This window comes from Fundulus heteroclitus, chromosome 19 (assembly GCF_011125445.2).
Source record: "Fundulus heteroclitus isolate FHET01 chromosome 19, MU-UCD_Fhet_4.1, whole genome shotgun sequence".
In the NCBI taxonomy this organism is placed as follows: Eukaryota; Metazoa; Chordata; class Actinopteri; order Cyprinodontiformes; family Fundulidae; genus Fundulus; species Fundulus heteroclitus.
In genome coordinates, this window is record NC_046379.1 from 13181281 (window position 1) to 13201441 (window position 20161).

The 20161-nt window shown below is 39.3% G+C and overlaps 1 protein-coding gene across 4 annotated transcripts in view; it reads right to left on the reverse strand.

Moving 5' to 3' along the window:
* LOC105925989 (probable palmitoyltransferase ZDHHC14) overlaps window positions 1-20161 on the reverse strand; it is a 66376-nt gene that overhangs the window by 35410 nt on the left and 10805 nt on the right. For all 4 annotated transcript variants that reach the window (XM_036150446.1, XM_036150445.1, XM_036150444.1 and 1 more), the window contains exon 3: window positions 4112-4272. In XM_036150446.1, coding sequence (XP_036006339.1) covers window positions 4112-4272 — 161 coding nt within the window. The remainder of the gene's footprint in view (window positions 1-4111; window positions 4273-20161) is intronic.

The window sequence follows — 20161 nt, forward strand, 5'->3', positions numbered from 1 at the left end:
GTGTAGGACAATGTATTGAAATGTAAGTGAGAAGTATTCTGATAGATTTGGTTAATTTCTAGAGGCTTTTAGTGGCGGAAAGGTCACTTCTGGTTTCTGCCGATACACCGGAAAAAATGTAATTTAACAAATCATAAAGCTCCCAAGTGGCTTGAAAGAAGAGCATCCTACAAGTTGCTGTGAGGATTACTACGAATCCCTTTTTATTCATACTACTGACTGCAGATTCAGATCAAACAGTCTGATAAAAAAAGGAAAAAAGGCAAGGCATCTCTGCTTCAAAACATCTGACTCAAATATTAGCTCATTAGCATAGTTCTGTAGCACTTGACTGCATGCTAATGAGGCAGCTTGGCCATTTTATTCAGGTAGGGCAAGGGATACATCCAAAAGTTGTAGGACACTGGCTCGAGGATTTGAGTTAGAGACCACTGATTTATAATGAGGACTGTGAGCCAGGCCATCTCCCCCAACATCAGTGTCTGACCTCATAGAAGGGTTTCTGATTGGTCAAAAGGTCCCAAGAACTCATTCCTGAATCTTGCCAAAAAAAGTTTAAACTGGTTTAACAGCAGGGCTGGTTCAACACCTTATTAAACCATTTGGTTGAATAATGGAAAATCATTTAAGTTCATAGAGTATGAAAGATAGATAAGCTGATATGTTTGGCAATATAGAGTATATTTCTCAAAATTAGAAGAGTAATTAGACAGTAAAAACCATAAATCAGCTTTAACTGAAAAATAAAAACTAAACACTAAAAAAAGCCTTTAAATGTGTTAATGAATAAAATGTTTCCCACATTCCCCAAAGCAGTAACTGGCTTTGGTTGCCTAAGTGCATGTCAATCCGAAATGTAAAAGTTACTGTGAATGAGTCATACTGTAAGTAGGAGAGAATATATGGAGAAAACGAGGAGGATGAGAAAAGGACAGCGTGTGCTCAGTATCGGGAAGGAAAAAAACAAAGACTTAAAATGACTTCTTCCAACCAACAATCTCAGCATTTTTCAGGTTTTTCTATAACACTCTTTTTGCCCGTCTTGTACTTAAAGCATTGTGGCAAATATTAGCATATACGTATAACAGTTAGATAAACATTTATAGAAATCCTACAAATGAGTCCTACTTTACCAAAAGCAGATTAGCAAAAAAATTGATAAAAAAAAAATAAGATATTTGGTAAAATGCCTGCAATTCATTCAATAACCTTTCAATTCAATCCGAATTTAAATTCAATTACCAACAACAATAATCAGTCACAGAAAATTATAATATTCCATCCATCCATCCATCCATTTTCCAAGCCGCTTAGTTACCAGCATTATTATAATTACCTGGTATTATAATTACCAGCAACCAGGGTTGCTGGTAATTATAATATTCAACCAACCAAAAGCTTTCAGATTCGTGTCGGCATTAAGAAACCGATTCCAGTATAAGATGGCACATCTCCACACTCCTGCCTCTGCTTCAGGTTTTCTGCACTCTAACTTTCTTCTGAAGGCTCCTTATAAGATTAATTAACCTTGCCCAGAGTTTGTTTAATGAGGCCCTGATGGCCTGAAGCACAGAAGAGGATGATGACTGAGAATTAAGAGTTTCACGTTCCAAACAAAGCTATAAAAGTATAAGTAAGACGTTAAGACAGCTTAACAAGTGAGTTAAGCGGTGATAATCCATTTAGCCACTGGGCAGCTGGGCACTTTCAGAGAATTGAGAGCTTCCAACTAAACCAGCACTGATGTCTGAATCGTGACCTCAACAACTGACTAAATGACATCCCTTGAGAAATGAGAAAAGTAAATGCAGAAGTTATAGAGGAAGAGGAGAGAAATGGAGGAAGCAATATGCCCGGACAAAGGACACGGGAGAAAAAGAGGATGTAAATTTAATTTCCACCCTACAGCCACCGACACAGACGGATGTTTGGTGAATGTAGTTTACCTTCCACAGAGAGACCACTACAGAAATGACCTACAGTCGTTCACAGCTTACAAAACATTTGAGCAAATCACAACAAATCCACGAAGGGAGGTTCAAGGGGCGGATGGAGTGCTGCTTTTACTGACAACACAGGTCCGCACTCTGGTTAACTTTCTGTGAAGGAACGTTTCAGCAGCTAATCATTAAAAAGGATATTTACTATCTTTGTCAGCCAAGAAATGACCTCTAAAGAACTAATGCCATTTTACCATACATTATCCTGTTGTAACACCCAGTGACGACCGAATTTCCACCCAAATTATTCTTTAAAATCTTGAGGTATTTCCAATAGTCCTTAAAGCCATGCCATTAACAAGGTTCATAATGGCTTTTGGAAGAGAGGCATCACAGAATCAAAGGCTGGCATTAGATGATTTTTCACCCACTCATTCTTTGTTTCACACCAAACCCACCTGGAGTGTTTGTTGAGGAAAAGCTCCTTTTTCGACTCATCTATCCAAAGCCCACAGTTAATGTTAAAGTTCTAGTGGTCTTTATCAAACTCATTGTTCTTATCTTGGAGATGACTGAACAGAAGAAGCTTTTTTCCTTGCATCAGTCTCCAGTAACTGGCAGGTCAATAACATCTACGGGTTGTTATGGACACTTTGCGAGCCACAGGTTCCTTTTTGAGGTTCTTCTCTTCCCATAGTAAGTTATGAAGATTTTTATTAGCTCCCAGTGTTTCCCCTAAGTAGGAATACCATCTTGGGGGGGTGGGGGGCACTCGCAAACCAGCTTTTATTTTAAGGGACAGGGCCTGAAGCTCTTACGCTATTCTATATATTTGAATATAGAGAGGGAGAGTTGTGGCTGCTGCTCACAGGAGAGGAAGTGCTGTAATCCTAACAACTCTTGGGCGTTAGGATATTTTAGCTTGTTCTGCAGGTGGTTACAACGTCTTTTCTGGCATGATCTGTGTCTACTGGTGGGACTGTGTGTGCACCTGTGCAGGTGCATGCCTAGCGTGTGTCTGTGTTGCCTGTGCCTGCGCTTTGGGGGCAAAACTCTGCTGCGAGGGACACAGAGAGCACAACAATTGTAGAGGCACATGATGTGGTGGCAGAAGTGTTAAAACTTTGTAAACTTTGCTTCATAAATACAAAATGTAAATACCTGTTTTATATAGAAAAAGTAACCTTAAATGATTTCTGATCTCTATGTTACTTAGAAAACAAAACTGATAATTACCAAGTTGACTGGGAGTCATTGGAGGGTTTGACTGCCTTCCTGACCTTCCTGCTCACTGAAGGTGGTAAGGTATAAATATAGGCCCTTATCCAACCTGTGACTAAGCAACAGACCTCTGTGACATGTCATTTCTACCACAGGAAAGGAGAACGTAATTGTTTACACATTTGATGTTGCTAGAAACTAATACCTTCAAAAACAACTCTTTTTTTCTTTTAAATCCTTCAGTTAAAGTTATTTTAAATGGATTGTCATGTCTGGCATTATTTGTGCACATAGGGTTGGTTTTCTAAAATGGGATTTTCTTCCACAATGATTAAATGTACTTAAATTAGAGTTGGATGTTCTGAAATTTTCTTAACTCTTGTTAAGTCACTTAGTCCAGGAAAAGTTCTTCCTAATCCTCCAGCAGTTTTACTTGCGTTGTTGTAAATTATATAAGGCGTTTATCAAATTGCAATTGATAACCAAGTAATACATCAATTAGGGGCACTTGGAGAAACTATACTGAAATAAAAAGATCAGGGGCCATTTGGTCAGAGCAGTACCAATAACTCATCCCAGAAAAAACTAAGAGTACTTCAAGTAAGCCGATTGAAGCCCCCATTTCTTTGGTTGTGCAAATTTGCTGAGAACACCTGATCCAGTTAATGTGTCAGAGAGGTTGCAAACACCCACACCAAAGCTCAGTACAGCTATTCATGGAACATTTTCTCAGACAAGGGAGAAGAGACGGATGGGAGCAGTGTAAACAGGATGTACACAAAAGGTCCCTCTAACACACAAGGTAGATACATTTGTGCCATTCCGATGGTAAAACTTGCGTTGCAAGCACAAAAACAGAGAACCATACAGGGAAAGGGGCCTCAAAATGCAAGTGTTTAATATAGAGTTATTATTCCTCTATACACAACTATTTAAATAAGATCTCTTACCTATTTGCCTCTCCAAGTCCGCAGCCTCATCAGGGGTGGCCCTTGGCAGGACGCCGGGGTCACTGAAGCTGGTTCTCAGTAGAGTCCCCAGAACAAACAAAAACAGAGCTCCTCCTATGACCGGGATGATGGGGGACAACTCCTGTGCCAGGAATTGACAACTGGAAAAACAGAAACAGATGAAGAAGAATGAGGAATGGCAAAACTAAGGAAAATTTGAATTACGACTGGGTTAGAAACTGTAAGAAAAGCATGAAAAACAAAACTCTGAGAAAAAAATGCACACAAATAAGTAATTTCTCCATCTGGTCCATTTAGTGTCACATAATTGACTTAAATATCAAACAGCATAATTTGTTTGGCAAAATTACTGACAACCCTTGAACTTGAAAAATGTGTCATATTGCATAAGTCATTGTGTGTTTTTTTGGATTTTATACAGTAATTTTTAACTGTAAAGTGCAAGAAAAACCTGGATAAATCATGTTTTAAAGAGGGCCAAAACCATAAGACGTCCATATGGACTGAAGCTGGTGAGGACACAAATCCCAATAAATGCCACATGGGGTGAGCATAGGCTACTGTATTCTTTTTATTTCTGATACGGTGGTCTTTTAGATTAATGCATCATCAGTGTTTCTCATGTACAATGCATAAATATTACATGTTCTTCTTGGTAACATGTTAGGAGGGCAGCAACATCAGGCGTCTATTCTGATCAAAGACTAAACCAGATTTACTTTTCCCATGTCACTTTCCCTGTGACTGACTGATGAAGGTAAACACCAGAAACCTGCACTGAACAGTAAGGAGTAACTGCAGAGCTGTGGGGGCGTTCCGACTGTGGGGGCGTTCCGACTGTGGGGGCGTTCCGACTGGGGGCGTTCCGACAGAGCGGCCATCTTAGGTCAGACCAAGGTGCAGTCAGACACAATACAAGTCAATTCAGGAAAATGTACTTATGTTTTCAGACACTGAATCCGTTCAATTCTCACCCGTTTTCCAGATAAATCAACTGACTGAAAACGTCACCCCTTTAGGGGCTACATAGGACCAATTGATTGAATTCAATTATTGTCTAACTTAATAAATTATTTTGAATTTGTATTGAAAGTAAGCAAACTTCCAGAGCTCCGTCCGAGGATGCCCGATTTTTGCTCCGCTTATGGGTGCGCAAATAAAAGGACACTTGTTTTTTATTAAACAAACCATACATTGAAAAATATTGCAGAGTTACACAAAAGCATCCGAACCTTTCGTCCGTTGAAAGGCAGGTGACAGTCCGGATTTTGAATGCCCCACACGCATATTTGTCCTTCTTTTTCAGGCTTTATGCTAGGAAGCAGATTTTTTTTTTCCAACTTTGCCTGGCTCCATGCAGCAAAATGTCCAATCGCCTACTCGCACGGATCTGGTTTTTACCTGGGATTACATGTAATCAATACGCTGCGCTGCAGCTGTGTGACAGAAGCAGCGCTGTCAACTCTGCCTCTGTATGCTTTCTTTTTTTTTCTACAGTCGCTGGTAAATTTCGTGAGTTTTTTTTTTTTTTTTTTTTTTTTTTAGCTTTATTTTTGAACGTGCAGTCGCATATTTGGGGTGTTTCTCCAGTAGAAGCCCTTATCCTGACAGGACAGAATTTTATCGTAGGCTACTACATATAATAGTCATAATAGTCCTCGCGCTGTTGCTTTCTCTTGACACCGCGAGCCGGTTAATATCTGTCTGCATACAACGCCGTTATTATTACAAATCACATGTGGTCGCTAGGTAAAACTAATACCCTGCGATAGGGATTTTTTTCGTCGGGACGGATTTTTTCAGCGGGACGGACATTTTTCGTCCGTCCTGCTGAATGAAGGAGATGGAGGGAAAAAATATATGTATTGAAGTGGGCAAATCAACGAACCAATCAGCGTTTGCGTTGGCGTGTGGGCGTTCCGACAGTGTGGGCGTTCCGACAGTGGGGGCGTTCCGACAGTGGGGGCGTTCCGACGCTCTGCAGTTATACCCTTCTCGCACTGAAGGAACAAACCGTCTTAATACTGGGCTTTCAAGTTCTGCAGAGGTCTATTACTTACTTAGTGAATGACCTAAATTAGCAGCGCGGCATTCCTTACAGCCAAAATGAGCCAACAACCACGCTGCACACTAAAGTATTTCAACACTAAACCTACTCCCTTGGTTCAAGCCAGCAGAATGTGGCAGGGGTGTATACATAGTGAGTCATTTATGAATCACAGCAGAATGTGAAGCTGGACAGCAAAATGTCTGTAGAGAAGTAGGAAAAAACACAAAAAGAGTAAAATATAATCCTAACATCTCTACTACACATATTGTCTGGGCTGTAAAACCCTGTCTGAGTGGAAACTTGCAGTCCAGCTGCTCTCTACCAATGGAGTGACATTGACCCAAGAGGAAAGCAAAATACATTCAGGGACATCAGCAGGGGGATCCAGGCAGGACAACACAGTTCAGCAAAAGCATTCTTACAGATTTTAAAAAAAACTAGGCCATTTTTTCCCCCCTTTGCTTTATTTCTGTTATGGTGTGTATTTGCTCAAAAAGCCTCCGTGTCTTGCCCCTTACAGCTTTCCAATCCTGACTTCATGGTGTAGCAGCAGGACTTTATCAAGATATTTAAGCCAGACATCAACAGTTATTTTGAAATGCTACAAAGATGATAATAATGTATGCATTTCATCATAACTTGTGATACAGACGAGGCATAAAACGTTTCAACATTTGTAGCCTACAGAGGTCTTTGTAGTGGTTAAAAAAAGAAATTAAGCATTCAATGTCTTAACATGACAATCTGTGCCTTGTTGCTGAAAGAGAGGGCACAGAAAGGCTAAAAGCAAGTTGGCAAATATTCACCTTTTGGTAAATATTCCTTGCATATCAGCGTTAAGCCCAGTTTATTCTTGACGCATCCACAAGGCCAGCATGGCCATATTATGGCATTTTGGCTACCAACACACTTAACATTTCCTGGACAGAAATCACAGACACGAGAAAACGAGAGGCTTTAAAATGTTAGAAACAACTGTTTTCGCCTTCCGCGTTTAATGGGGTGTAGTACGCTTGACATAGGAGCACAACGCTGCCCTCTAGAGTCTAGGAGAATAGTGCTACTTCGAAAGCAAAGCTCCACGGAGCAGAAATGCTGCAGACGTGTCCGCGTGTCTTATTTCCGCACGGAACGTACGTGCATCAGACCAACTTTTACATATTTGTTCTGTAGAAAAACGCTTCATATTGTGGGATGTAGTAGCCTCATGAAATGGGATCTGATAATCTAATGCAGAGGTCACTACAATCATAGCCATAGAAAAAGCAGCTACTTCTGTTAAGCTCATTCCTGGTGATGTCGCTTTGGGATCGTTTCTTGGTGCAACTTCCAAGGCAGCGCAGCTTAAAGGAAAGCTGTGAATTTTGGCTCTTTTATTAGCCAGAATAAAGCACTGGATGGTTAATTGCATTTAGCAAACCTTACTTTTTAAGTAAGATTTGACAGTTTAGTTAAAACATTTTTTTTTTGGTCTGCTGTAATATTCCCACACTAATTAATATTTTCCTGCAGAGCCCTGGTATTTCTGGTGCCATTAGTGTCTATACGCAAAATCAGATAAAGCTCATCTTGCTTTAACGAGCGTGAATGCGTTGATGCCCCCCAAAGTGAACCTGAATTATTCCAGCAATCTGATTCTGTTTCCCTCGATTACGAAAAGCCCATTGATTAAGTTATCTGCATCACAAATCTAAAAAGGAAAGCAACCGCATGCTTGATCCTTTTCCCTTGTCGGTAAAATGCCCATTAACCTCGTTACCCTACAGCAGGGGTGTCAAACTCATTTTAATTGAGGGGCCGCATACAGCTTAATCTGATCTCAAGAGGGCCACACGAGTAAACTCATTGCAAGATTAAATAGAACTAATAAAAGTGGACTTGTTGTTGATTTTTATATTAAATCAATTTCACTTTTACACAATATATTATGAATTACCTCAGCGTTTTTAAGAAAAGTATGTGCAATTTCAACAATACTTTTACATTTACTTAAGGGCATTATGCATAAGAACTGATCACAGTGATTGTACAATGTTGAAAAACATTTATTCCCATTTTTTTGGAACTTAAAAACCCTGTCCTGCATGACAAAATACATCAAACAGATAAAAATTAAGAAATGATTTAATTTTTTCCACACCTGAAGCTTAATCTGCTAATTAAAACGCAGCGCCCCTCGTGGACAATATAGGAACTGCAGATTTTCAATTTAACGAAGTACATGTTTTTTTCAATAATTGTTTTATCATTCTCTTCCTTTTATCTCCTCTTTCTTCACCTTTTCCTTTTTTCTTCTTGTTCTTCCTTTCCTCTCCTACTTTCCCATTGTAGTGTCCAAATTATTTGAGATATTCCCCGCATTAATCATAATAAAACTATTCACATTCATAAATCAAGAGCACTATGGCAAAAGCTGACTGCTCCACTTGTGAAAGTCAAATCTGATGAGCTCTTCTTGGCATTAAGACAACAATTCCTATTGCCACATTGCCAGCCAGGACTCTGGATAAAAAAAAAAGAATTTTCTTTTATAATGATGATGCATTTAGCCACTGGGCCGGACTAAATTGTTCGGCGGGCCGGATCCGGCCCGCGGGCCGTATGTTTGACATCCCTGCCCTACAGTGTTGTTGGTATGTGATAGAACACCTGAAAAGGATTAAAATCGCCACAGAGAGCAGAGCCGGTGTATTTTAGAAATAATGTGTAACAAAGTCATTTTCTTTATGACAGATAATTCAATAGAGCACGACATCTCGGCTTTTCCACTCGTGAGTTGATGTTTAGGGTCTAACTGGGCTCTGTGTCTTTTTGGAGGTACATAAGGTTGTGCCAGGATTTCCTTCAACAAAACAATACCAAAACCCTATAACTGTGTAAGAACTGATTCTCCCACAGAACTTTTTAGGTTGTTCAGAGCTTATCCATCAAAAGCCACAAAGCAACTATATAAGCTGGACGTAATAAACAGTGCCCATTTCTTGAGGTAGCCCTCACAATCTTGAAGACACAGCTGCTGTATGATTGTGTTTCCCCGTTTAAAAAGTAATTTCCTCATCAAAACGGTATCTGCTCTCTCAGATCATTTGTTTACATGTAAGCATCATCATAGGTTTTAGAAATATGGCAGACTAGAACAAAACAGACCATGAAAAGTAATTCTGGAAATACACTGCTGCTTGTGGCGCTGCTGCTGGGTTTTTCATCAACAAATACCTTTGGGACGAAAACAACCAACTTTGATTTGAAAGAGTTTCAACGTGAAGAGCAGGATTTACTGGTGAGTCGAGACGACAGGACACGGTTCTTAAGGGCGAATCAGAGGCAAGGAATTTCTTTTTGATACTACAGGAATAGCCAGTTTGCACATTTCATCTGAGAACAGTCCACTTCAAAGTGTCGACAGATACTGATGAAAATGGGAAAGCCAATAAACACAAAATATTATAAATTATGTTAATTATTGAGTTGAGCCAAGCACTTTAGGGTAAATCTTTACATATGTAATGCAATCATGTAGTGACAAGCAAAAATTAATTAAAAAGGATCTGTAGATTAATTAGTTATTTTTTAATTAGCCGGCTGCTCTGAGTCCATGTACTGTGATGAATTTTGCAACAAGGTATTACACAAAAAAGGGTGAAGAAACAGATGGCAGACTATATTACAAGACAGCGTTCTGTAAAACCACTCAATGCAAAAATATCTGTTGCAAACAAAACTGCAGCAGTGTGATCTGTATATTTTTGCAGCTATATTTACTCTGGTTTACTGCTGAACAAGGCATTGATCTTAGTGCAACAAAAATTAAAAGCAGAAGAAATTATCCCAGAAAGGGTAAGTTTTTGGGATTACCAATTTGACTTTCTAGGCACATTGATTGTGGACGGGTAGTGAACGCAACCCATGTACAGAAGTCTCAGTCCTAGACACAGCTGTCCTGGGTTCAAGTCCCGGCCCGTGGAATTTTGCCACATCTCTCTCCCGCCAACCCCATTTCCTGTCAGCCTACGTACTTTCAAATGAAGGCCAATAGTGTCACAAAAACTTGTTCTGTAACCTTTGGGTTGCCAATTCGATCGCCTGCTCTGACCGTCTCAGTCGTCGTGTCCTTGGGCGAGAGGACAGGGGGTCGGGTAGCACCGATGTATGGTAGCCTCACTTCTGTCAGTCTGCCCCAGGGCAGCTGTAGCTACTAATATAGTTCACCACCATCATCAGGATGTGAATTTGTGGGTGAACTGACTATGGTGACTGACTGCATGGGGTCACTGGACTTGTTAAAGCGCCATACAAGTACAAGCCATTTACCATTTACTTAACAAGATTGTTGTTTTTTTAATATATAAAATCCTCCACAAATCATTCTTTAATTCAACAAATAAAGCTTATTTCAGGTCACAGAAAGCAATGAATTACTTTTTTCCAATAAAAATCTGTCACAAATAGACTTCATACTTTTACTACTACAGACACTCGCAAACATTTTACTAGCTGGCATTAACTTGAAGGACCTGCCTAGGGCAGTCATAAAATGTGTTGCTATCAGATTTTTGAATAGTTAGGGCATCGCTAAGAGAAAAAAACTCTTCAAGAAACGCTGCAAATAGCAGTTTCTGTTTAAAGATGGAGTCAGAAATGTAACTCATCACCACACATTCAACTCTTAAAAAACAGTCATCTTGAGAGTTGACAGGTTTTAAAAACATGTTTAGAGAACTGACATTTTTAAATCTTGAAAATGAATGAGTAAAAGCTCGAATAATACAGTCCCTGTACTGTTAATATACATCTGCAATTTCAGCAGAAAGATTATTCAGCAATTATAATTCAGAACTTGTCTTCTTGCAAAAATATTTAAACAAATGTTAGTTAAAAAAAAGTAAGAGCTATGTCTCAATTAGCTGGACATCAGTAACATAATAAAAAAAAGTGTGGCATAAAACGACATTTAGAGAAATTAAAACACAAAACCCACCTGGGAATAAGGACATATACATCAACTCCACGCCTCTAGTAAATCTGAATCAATAAGTATGTTTATGCGCTGAAAGTATACAAAAACCTGCCCAGTTAAGACCCCTCGAAGGCAACGTCTCCAACATTAATCTTCACCTGTCAATGAACAGGAGCGGGAAAGACTACAAGCTATTCTGAAAGCTCCGATTTACTTAAGAATTTCAGAGCAGAAATAAAACAACTAAAGGTACATTGTCCTTTTTATGTGCTTCCAACCAAATCTTATATTTACTGAGACTATGGAGGCAATGTTGCCATAGAGACGGACAATGTCAGACACGGTGAGCTTCACAAGGGGATGTGGTTACCCTGGAAACAGCCACATGAGTGAGCTGAAGCCTCAGAGGAAGAAAATACAAAAGGAGCAGCAGACTTTCAATAAGACAGACTAATAAAATTTGTGAAAGAAAAACAGTTTGACTGATATAAACACGGAGGCCATCCAGAAGTAAGGCTAAAGAGGGAGGCCTGAGTCCACACTACACTCCAGGGCAACCCTAAAAGTCAAGAAGCTGTCTTTAAGTATGCAGGAAGAAGGACCGAAGAAAGTCAGGGTTGCAGTGTGAGCTGCAGCTTTAATAATCACAGTCCCACGGATACGTCAGGGGAGGAAGATGTAAACAGAGCAGCTACATCTGAAATTGCCTCTGTTTTACAAAGTTATGTTAACTTCTACTCTACATGCCAGGTCTGTGCAAGTAAACGCTGGCAAAGTTTAGAAATAAAACTTTTTAAAAAGTGAGAAACAAAAAGTCAGAAAAGATATTTAAAAATGTGTTTTGGGTGGGATGGTATGCCAAAGAGCCAAGACAGCCTTATTCTACCACAGGATTGTTATTATATTGTTTTGTAATGGTATAATAGTATTGTTGTTATAGACAGGAATAGCTCTAGGATAAGCACTTTCTCTGGGAAATGTCCAGCTATCCTTAGGGAATCCCAAATTCCCTTAGTCAGCCGTAATCTCCAAGTACAGCCCCTCGCCTCTGGTGGTTTTTGTCATTCGCCTTTAAGACAGGGTGAATTTTGATCTTCTGATATAGCACTCGCTTTTTTTTTGTAGTTTTTTTGTACTTTTCTTAGCCTTTGGACTGTTTTCTTTTACCCAAATAAAAAAGTAGAGCCTGATGTCGGTAGCAATTAAAAACATTATTAGTTGCAAAGAATTTCTTTGGATTCTTCCTACTCAAGTCGATGTGAAAGCTACAAACAACAATTTGGAAATTACTCATCCACAGAAATATTTTCAGCATTTTCTTTGGTAACATTCATATAAATCTGAAGTCAATTGTCAAGGATTTGAAAATTTAATAGAGACGGGTCCCCACCACTCACCAAAAGCAGGTAAATGTATAAAGCAGAAACTAAATTTGATTTACAAAAAAAGCAATGGAGGTAGGTTTGTAATTTAAACAGGGGAACAGTCAAGTCAGTACCGGGCCAGAACTGCTGCGCCCCGTCAGTCAGTTTGCAATGACCTGCTCTGACAGGGCTCTGCTTTACTTCAGCAAGACAGCAATGTGAGAGGCAGCTTAAAGCAGTGCAGCACTTTGCTCTAACACTAACCATTAAAATGTTGACATTTGAAGACCTTATAAAGCAGAAGTACAAATTAACAACTAAAACCACAAATTAATGGATAATTCAGTGATGTCCAAGCAAGCTAGCATTAGCCTGTGGTTTCTGCTAACACCACCCCCACTTTAGTCAGATGAAAATAATTGCAAGTAACATTTAGCTAAAAGGTATGAATATTATAACAAATTTCTCAAATTCAACTCTTAATAAAACTGCTTCTTAATTGCTTAAAAAAAAAAAAAAAAAAAATCAACACAGTTTTCTAAGGTGCTTAATGACACACCCAAAAACGTAATATTTCCTTTACAGCTCTTCAAGAGTAACCTGACTCCACCAGATGGATTTGCTTCGCATATCTATCTGGAAACCTTCTGTTGAAGTAATTTTGGGAAGGGGCGAAAATACTGGTTAGCTGATTGGCCTATGTTGGTGATAGACGGGCCAAATAAACCAATCAGATCAACGAAGCATATGACGTACTAACAGCGACGACGAAAACACAACCACAAGCTCTTGCCGAAACCAGTCGGGAGAAGAGCAAAAACATATTTTCTTCTGAGAAAAGCCTCCAGAGCAGTGTTTTGCTCTTCTTTCAGTGAAGAAATACTCTGTAATTCCAATAAAACTTGCTCGATAGCCACGCTAACGCTAGTTTCATCGGCTGAAGCCGCCATGTTCTTTAGACTGAACTGTCGCGCTTCTCGTTGCGTCACACCTCAACCCGCCTCAAAGCCAACGCTGATTGGACGTTCGTTTGGTGAACTGCTCCAAATTTTCTTTATCGGAGAGTAGCCAAACTGATCTGCGAGTGAAACCTTGAAAGCTCGCGAGATCAGGATGGTCTCACGAGGCTACTTCAAGAGTGCTTTAAACAAAAAGGTGGCTTGTAAAAATTGCATTGAGAAATTGCCCAGTGACTGAAAGATCTCTGTGAAAGCTGCAGGCCTGTAAAAACTCTGACCAATCACTGCTCTTCGGTGCGAATGCCAGAGTTTTGGTCCTGCCCTCACCCGCCTCTGTCCCTCAAGCTCCGGGGGTATCACTTTATCAATTGGTTGCCCCACATGCCAATCATTCAGACGAGATCAGATAACGGCAGTGTACTCGTTCCAAGTTAGTTTCTGCTTGCTGGCTGCGCATGTGCACTTCTAGTGTTTATGTATCCGGTTAGCTTAGTGGCTAGGTTAGTGCATAGCCGTTCATTGTAGCTCAGCTGCTCTCACTGTATAGTTTGAACATGACTGAGAGTCGCAATAAGCAAACTGCATTGATGTCTATGAGAAGAAGAGGAACGCCTTAGTAGAAAGAAATAAGACCAGAGTGGATTTGGGAGACTTTTTTTTTCCCCCACACGATCCCCCTGATGAGTGTAGGAGCTATGGAGAGAACAGACTCAATATAGGCGTGCGTCTGTAATAATAGATTTGTACACCGTGTAAACCGGTTTGTGTGTAGATGTGGGTACTTGTTTTGTAAACCGTTTAAAGCATTCTGTGCGTAACTTCGGGTATTTGTAACTGTGTGCTCAAATGCACACACAAATATTAAGAAATTATGAGTACAAAATAAAATTACACATACACAACCTACTCATACGAATACAAATCCTTAAATACACAAGGTTGACTCAATTGTTACACACAACGGGCAAAGCCGATGTTACGCACACTTTAGCACCCCTCAGTTATAACACAGAGATCCACGTTTACGTTGTAGTATTCTAAATTGTATATGTAGACATTGATTGTAATTATCAGGGTAAAAGAAATGACCACCATGTGGCGAAATGGTTCATTGGCTAGGAAAAACAGGCAGTCAATCCCAGAGGAAAAAATAGATCCGATCAAGCCCATAGACAAAGGTAACCGCCCCATGGACTGGCGCTGCCAATTGGAGCTGACGTTCCAGAGCGGCCGCCATCTTGGATGACTCTCTTAAATTTGTGTTACTTGTGGTTAATGCAGAGAAAAGTCTAAATTAAATTGCAATCGCAATTATTGTTGAAATATATTGCAATTTAGATTTTTTGGCATAATTGTACAGCCCTACATACAAGAACCCAATTCTACACACAATTGCAATTCGTACCCGCAGTGGGGGACGCTCCATTCCAGTGGAGAAAGGGTGAATTGACCCAGAGCACACTTTAGGACACAAAAAGGAGGGCTGAAGGAGTCGCATCATAAATGTTGTGTATCGTCTTTTGGGCTTTTAACCCTCTGCCCTCTCATCATTTAATATGCCGAATTTGGAAATGCTCTGCATTTTACATTATACACACTTTAGACATCAGTTTATAGGTAATAATGCTAGGTTTACTAACCACTAATGCAAGATGCTAAATACAGCTGAAAATGTCAAATAAGGTTAATGTTGTCCGTTTTAAGTGAGTAAAACTATTTTATACAGACTGCTATCTAAAACCCAGGGTCGGACGTCGCCTCTGCTTCTAAAACAAATAACTGCTTCTAAAACAAATAACTGCTTGTTGTAGAAAGGCTACAAACACATTTTTTAACCACAGCTGGAAAAAAACAGATCACTGTATCTCCAAAGTAATGTCAAATAAAGAATAAACATACCTTTTCTCAACTGCTTTCTTAATGGAAAAAAAATACATAAGATAAAAAAGGTACTGTGGGCAAAATCAGGGTGCAGAAACAGGACCCAAATGCTCAACTACGAAATGGACCAAGTTAAACCACAGTAAACTTTGGTAAGCCTGAAGAATGAAAATATGACAATGCGATAAAAATAATCTGATAAGGCTTTTTCCACACTCATTTGCTTTCCAACAACTCAACCGAGCAATCAAATCTGCTTATAATGTCAACAAGTTTGTCAAGACTCGACTGGGAGTTAATCTTGGAGGACTTTCATCTCGGGTTTATTCAATAAAGCAAAACTCGCCTCACCCTACAATGTTCCTAGGCAGTCCTTACTGTGTCCCTTCAGATAAACATATCTTTTTCCCTTGGTATGGCAACTCTAAGAACAATGATCCATTGATCTGTAAGAAAACGTTTGTCTAATGAAAGTTCGGGACACACAGTTTTCTATGACTGCATGATAAGAAATGCTGTCAACATCAACACTGGACCATGTGAGCTTGAAGCGTTTAAAGCTGTGTTAAAATGCCTCTTTGGCATTTCAGGATAAAGGCTCATTAATCATCTGGGTTATATGGAAAACAAAGGCTTTGTCTGTTTGGGCTTTTATTACATTTTGATTGCGTTTGATGGCAGATGAGGGCAGAATATAAACCCTCCTCTTAGCTGTGAGCCAATTCATTTGTCTGCAAAACATGCGAACATGACATGCTTTTGCAAACAGTTGCATTTTTCTCCCACCCGGGCTCCTCCACGGTCTCCACAGATTTCAGTCCAGATTTCAGAAAGAGGCCAGCGGTGTACTGTGAAACACATGTCACTCATGTTTTCCAGAAACCTCCGAATTCAGGAAGTGTAATCATTCAGCTTGTGTCGTGCACTCGGTCACCTCTGCTGCAGGGACTGGATGTAGCTCAGAGGAACAGTTTGGCAGAGTGCAGGCTTGATTAAATGCTTGAAGCAAGTTTGAGAGAAAGAACACAACAAAAAACAAAAGGCCAGTAGAGCTGATGGTGGCATTGGAGTGTCAGAAAAGAAATAGCAACCAAAAAACATCTACATTGGATTTTTCTAGAATAAAACTACAAGACCTAACAGTGTCGTTTTGAAAGTTTAGTAACTCATTTAAAAGCACGTCAATCAATTTTCTGCTAATCTGATTTTGCCCACAGTGAAGCCATCCATCTGATAGAGCATAACCAAATAAGACCAGCGAGACCAAATCCGGAGTGGCACTGCACTGCCATGAGAGGAATGCGTTCTTTGGGTGTGACTGTTTCAGTTATGTGGACAAGGACCATTTCGCAACAGTTTGCCTGAAAACACTCAAAAGGCTGACTTATTTTCTTGGCCGAGAACAAAGCAAACTTTTTTTCTATTCTTTTGGGGCACGCTCCACAAAAAAAAAAACCCAAAAAAACAACAACAATGTAAAAGACAACAAAGTTACAATTTTACGATCTTTGAATGTTTGCAGCGGTGTCTTGAGGGTTATTGTATTCATACAATGCCTTGGGTATTCATTAAATGGATTTCCTTTTGTGCGCTTTAGTGTTTTGCCTCATATTCAAAAGGAAGAGATGGTTGCCTCAAAGGAGCTACACCTGGAGGTACTTTAAAGTGTTTTTAACAGCCCACTTAATCAAAACTGAAGGGGAAGCCTATTTGTTTGGTTTTAAGAGTAACCGGGCAAAAGAGGGCAGGTTTAATTTTCTACAGCCTCTAAAGGATCTCGGCTGCAAGGATTAGCGAGTAGTGACAAGAGCAAACCTGTCAAACATGGAAAAAAACTAAGCAGTCCATCCACATTTCAAGAAAACATGGTTACCCAATGTCTATTGGTTTAGTTAAGAGTTCGGTATAAGCTAATGCTTGTTAAAGTGCTGCTTTTTAGCCATTTTTTAAACATGCCCCTGATGGGGATTATAACAGGATCTCTGTCACTCTGCCTCTTTTAGGCAGATGGAAAAACAGAATAGACAGCTTCCCATAAATTAGGTTAGAGGGGAACACAGCTGACTTGCTGTGACTTTCCTGTAAATGTTTTATGCACTTTTTTTTGTTATGTTGCAGTAAAAACAAGTATTAGTTATAAATTATTAAAACAGGGCTGTATTTTTTTTTTTTTTTTTTTTAGAATCTGTCACACAGAGAAGATAAATGACTAATTCCTGCAGTTCTTTTTGCACACCGTTAAGATGTAGCTTATTTCTGCCTGAATGAAATGCTTGTCAGACAGCAGTCTTAAACAATGTTCGGTTTCCAACAGGCTCCATAAATAAACAGCTGCGGTATTTACTGAGGAATCTTTAAAAAGCAGCTCTAACATACACACCACTAAATTAAAACTTTCAATGATTCTTGTACCACCTAAAATATTCCCCCACAACAGATTATGTTTTTTGCCACCTGGTTTGATGTGACAAATCAAATGCCTCACTTGTTAAATCATGGGTCATTGTAATTATCCCTTTGTTCAAGCTCATTTTACTGAAAAATCCAAACCAGACTACTGCCAGAACTGCAGAATCAAGAAATCCATTAAACAGAATCTGTCTGACAACATGAAGTAGGCCAAAGGATCTCAAAAGCAACAACATTTCCCAAGCTAAACAAATGAATCATCAACATATTTCGGTCTGGAAACCCTTACAAAGCCATTTGTAAAGTTTTGGACCCCAGAAAACCACAGCAATAGCCATTATTCACAAAGCAAAAATACAGAAGAATGATGAACCTTCCCAGTAGTAGCCAGCCAACCACAATTACTCCAAATGCGCTTTGATGTACCATCCATGAAGTTAAAAAATAACCCTAAACACCATCTAAAGCCACGTGGGCCTAAATGACCTCAGCTAAGGTTAGCATTTCATGATTCAACAATCAGAAGGAGACTTAAAGAAAACGGCATCCACTGGAGAACTCCAAGGTCAAAACCTCTGGTGACCAAAGAGAACGTAAAGGTCACATTTCCCAAGAAACATTTTATTGATCCCCAAGACTTTTAAGGAAATATTCTGGGGACAGAGGAGACAAATCATGTCCGCCATAAAACTAACAAAATTTCCAGGAAAAAAACAAACAAAAAAAAAAAACATGCAACCAACAGTCGAACGCGTCAGTGGTGTGATGGTCAGGGGCTACTTTGCTGCATCAGGGCCTGGATAGCTTGTCAATTTAAAGAACCACAACTTCTGCTCTCCTCTAGTACATCCTAAAAAGGACAATGTCCAGCTCACCTGGGTTATGCTGCTGAACTGTTATCCAAAAAAAACCAATTCAACCTCTGCTTAGCTCAGCAAAAGAATAAAAACAGGTTTCACACAGAGTCAGGTTAGTTAGGATAAGTTAGTTTTCCCTTAATAGATCAAATCCTCATTAAAAAAAGCTACGTTTGTATTTACTAAGGTTATCTTTGTGATGACCTGAAAAACTGACTAAACCTTTAAGGTAGAAAAATAAAGACCACAATGGCCAAAAATCAATAAAGAAAAAAAAGGGACAACCGTTTAGCCAGTTTTCACACATCACAACAGAATAGCTGCCTTTGCATTAAAACCATTTCCTGGTACCCAGAGAAAAATGACCAAAAATGGGTGAAATTCAGACTTCTGGTTTTGACTGCCAACATTATCAAGCACTATAGGGACAGAACATGGAAAACTATCCACCTTCTGAAAACGTAGTAATCTGTAATCTTTCTTTCACAGCAGATTCCTCTGTTAGCTGGATTTCATTAAATCATTAACATGAATTTAAAAAAACAACAACTACCATAGTTGGCTCTAAAGAAAAAAATCTTGTGACCAAGAAGCATTGTTTTGTCTGTATTTAGAGAAAATAAGCATCCACTGGCAAAAGCTCCATCGATCAGTGTCTATTAGGGCTGGTCACAGGTGGTTGGATGCAGGACCAGCCTGTATAGACTGCTCCAAGTATATTTGAACCCCTTGTGAAACATTTTGTAGCAAAGCCAATTTTAGGATTCTTCACATCTTAAGTATAGAAAATGTATGAAGTTGTTTACCAACCACCCTGTAAAGCATGTTCAGCAAGTTTAAACTATAGCTGGGTTTCAAGTAGGGGTGGGCGAGATGAAGGAAAATCTAATATCACGATATCTTTGGGCTATATCGTTATACACAATATATATCACCATATGTTCAACTAACCTTGAATAACAAATGTTTTTAGCCAAATAGTGCCAAAAGTTGCATTGGCATATCTCATATTAACGTGTCAATTTTTTTTTGTTTGGAAAATTTATTGCAAAATAAAAATTTATTTAAAATGTTATATTTTAGCCATTTTTTTTAACCACAGCTGCACATAGAAGCTTTTCACAAATTACAATATTGTCACATTAGAGCCCTTTCGTGATCAACACTGGACCTTAAAAAAAAAAACAGAACATCCCAGCAGCCAAAAGGAACACCAAGGAAAAATATGACACAAAATACACCTGAAATAAAAGGTGCTCTTTTGTGCTTAAGACATAAATCTGTATAATAAAAATGTGACAATCCCAAAAACAAAAGCTTGGATTGCGACTATAAAATCAACTGACCAGTCGCAGCTCAAAAATATTTCTGTTGCTCTTTAGGTGCTGGGAAATTTTAAACGTTTTTTTTTCTGTCATATGGGATTTAGCAAAAGAAGACGCCAATTTCAACTGTTTTACGGCTGGTTTAATTAAAGTTTCCTTCGGTGTGTGTGAGAGTTGGGGGGGGGGGGGTGTCGACACGCAGAGTTTACAAGAGTTGCACTGGATGA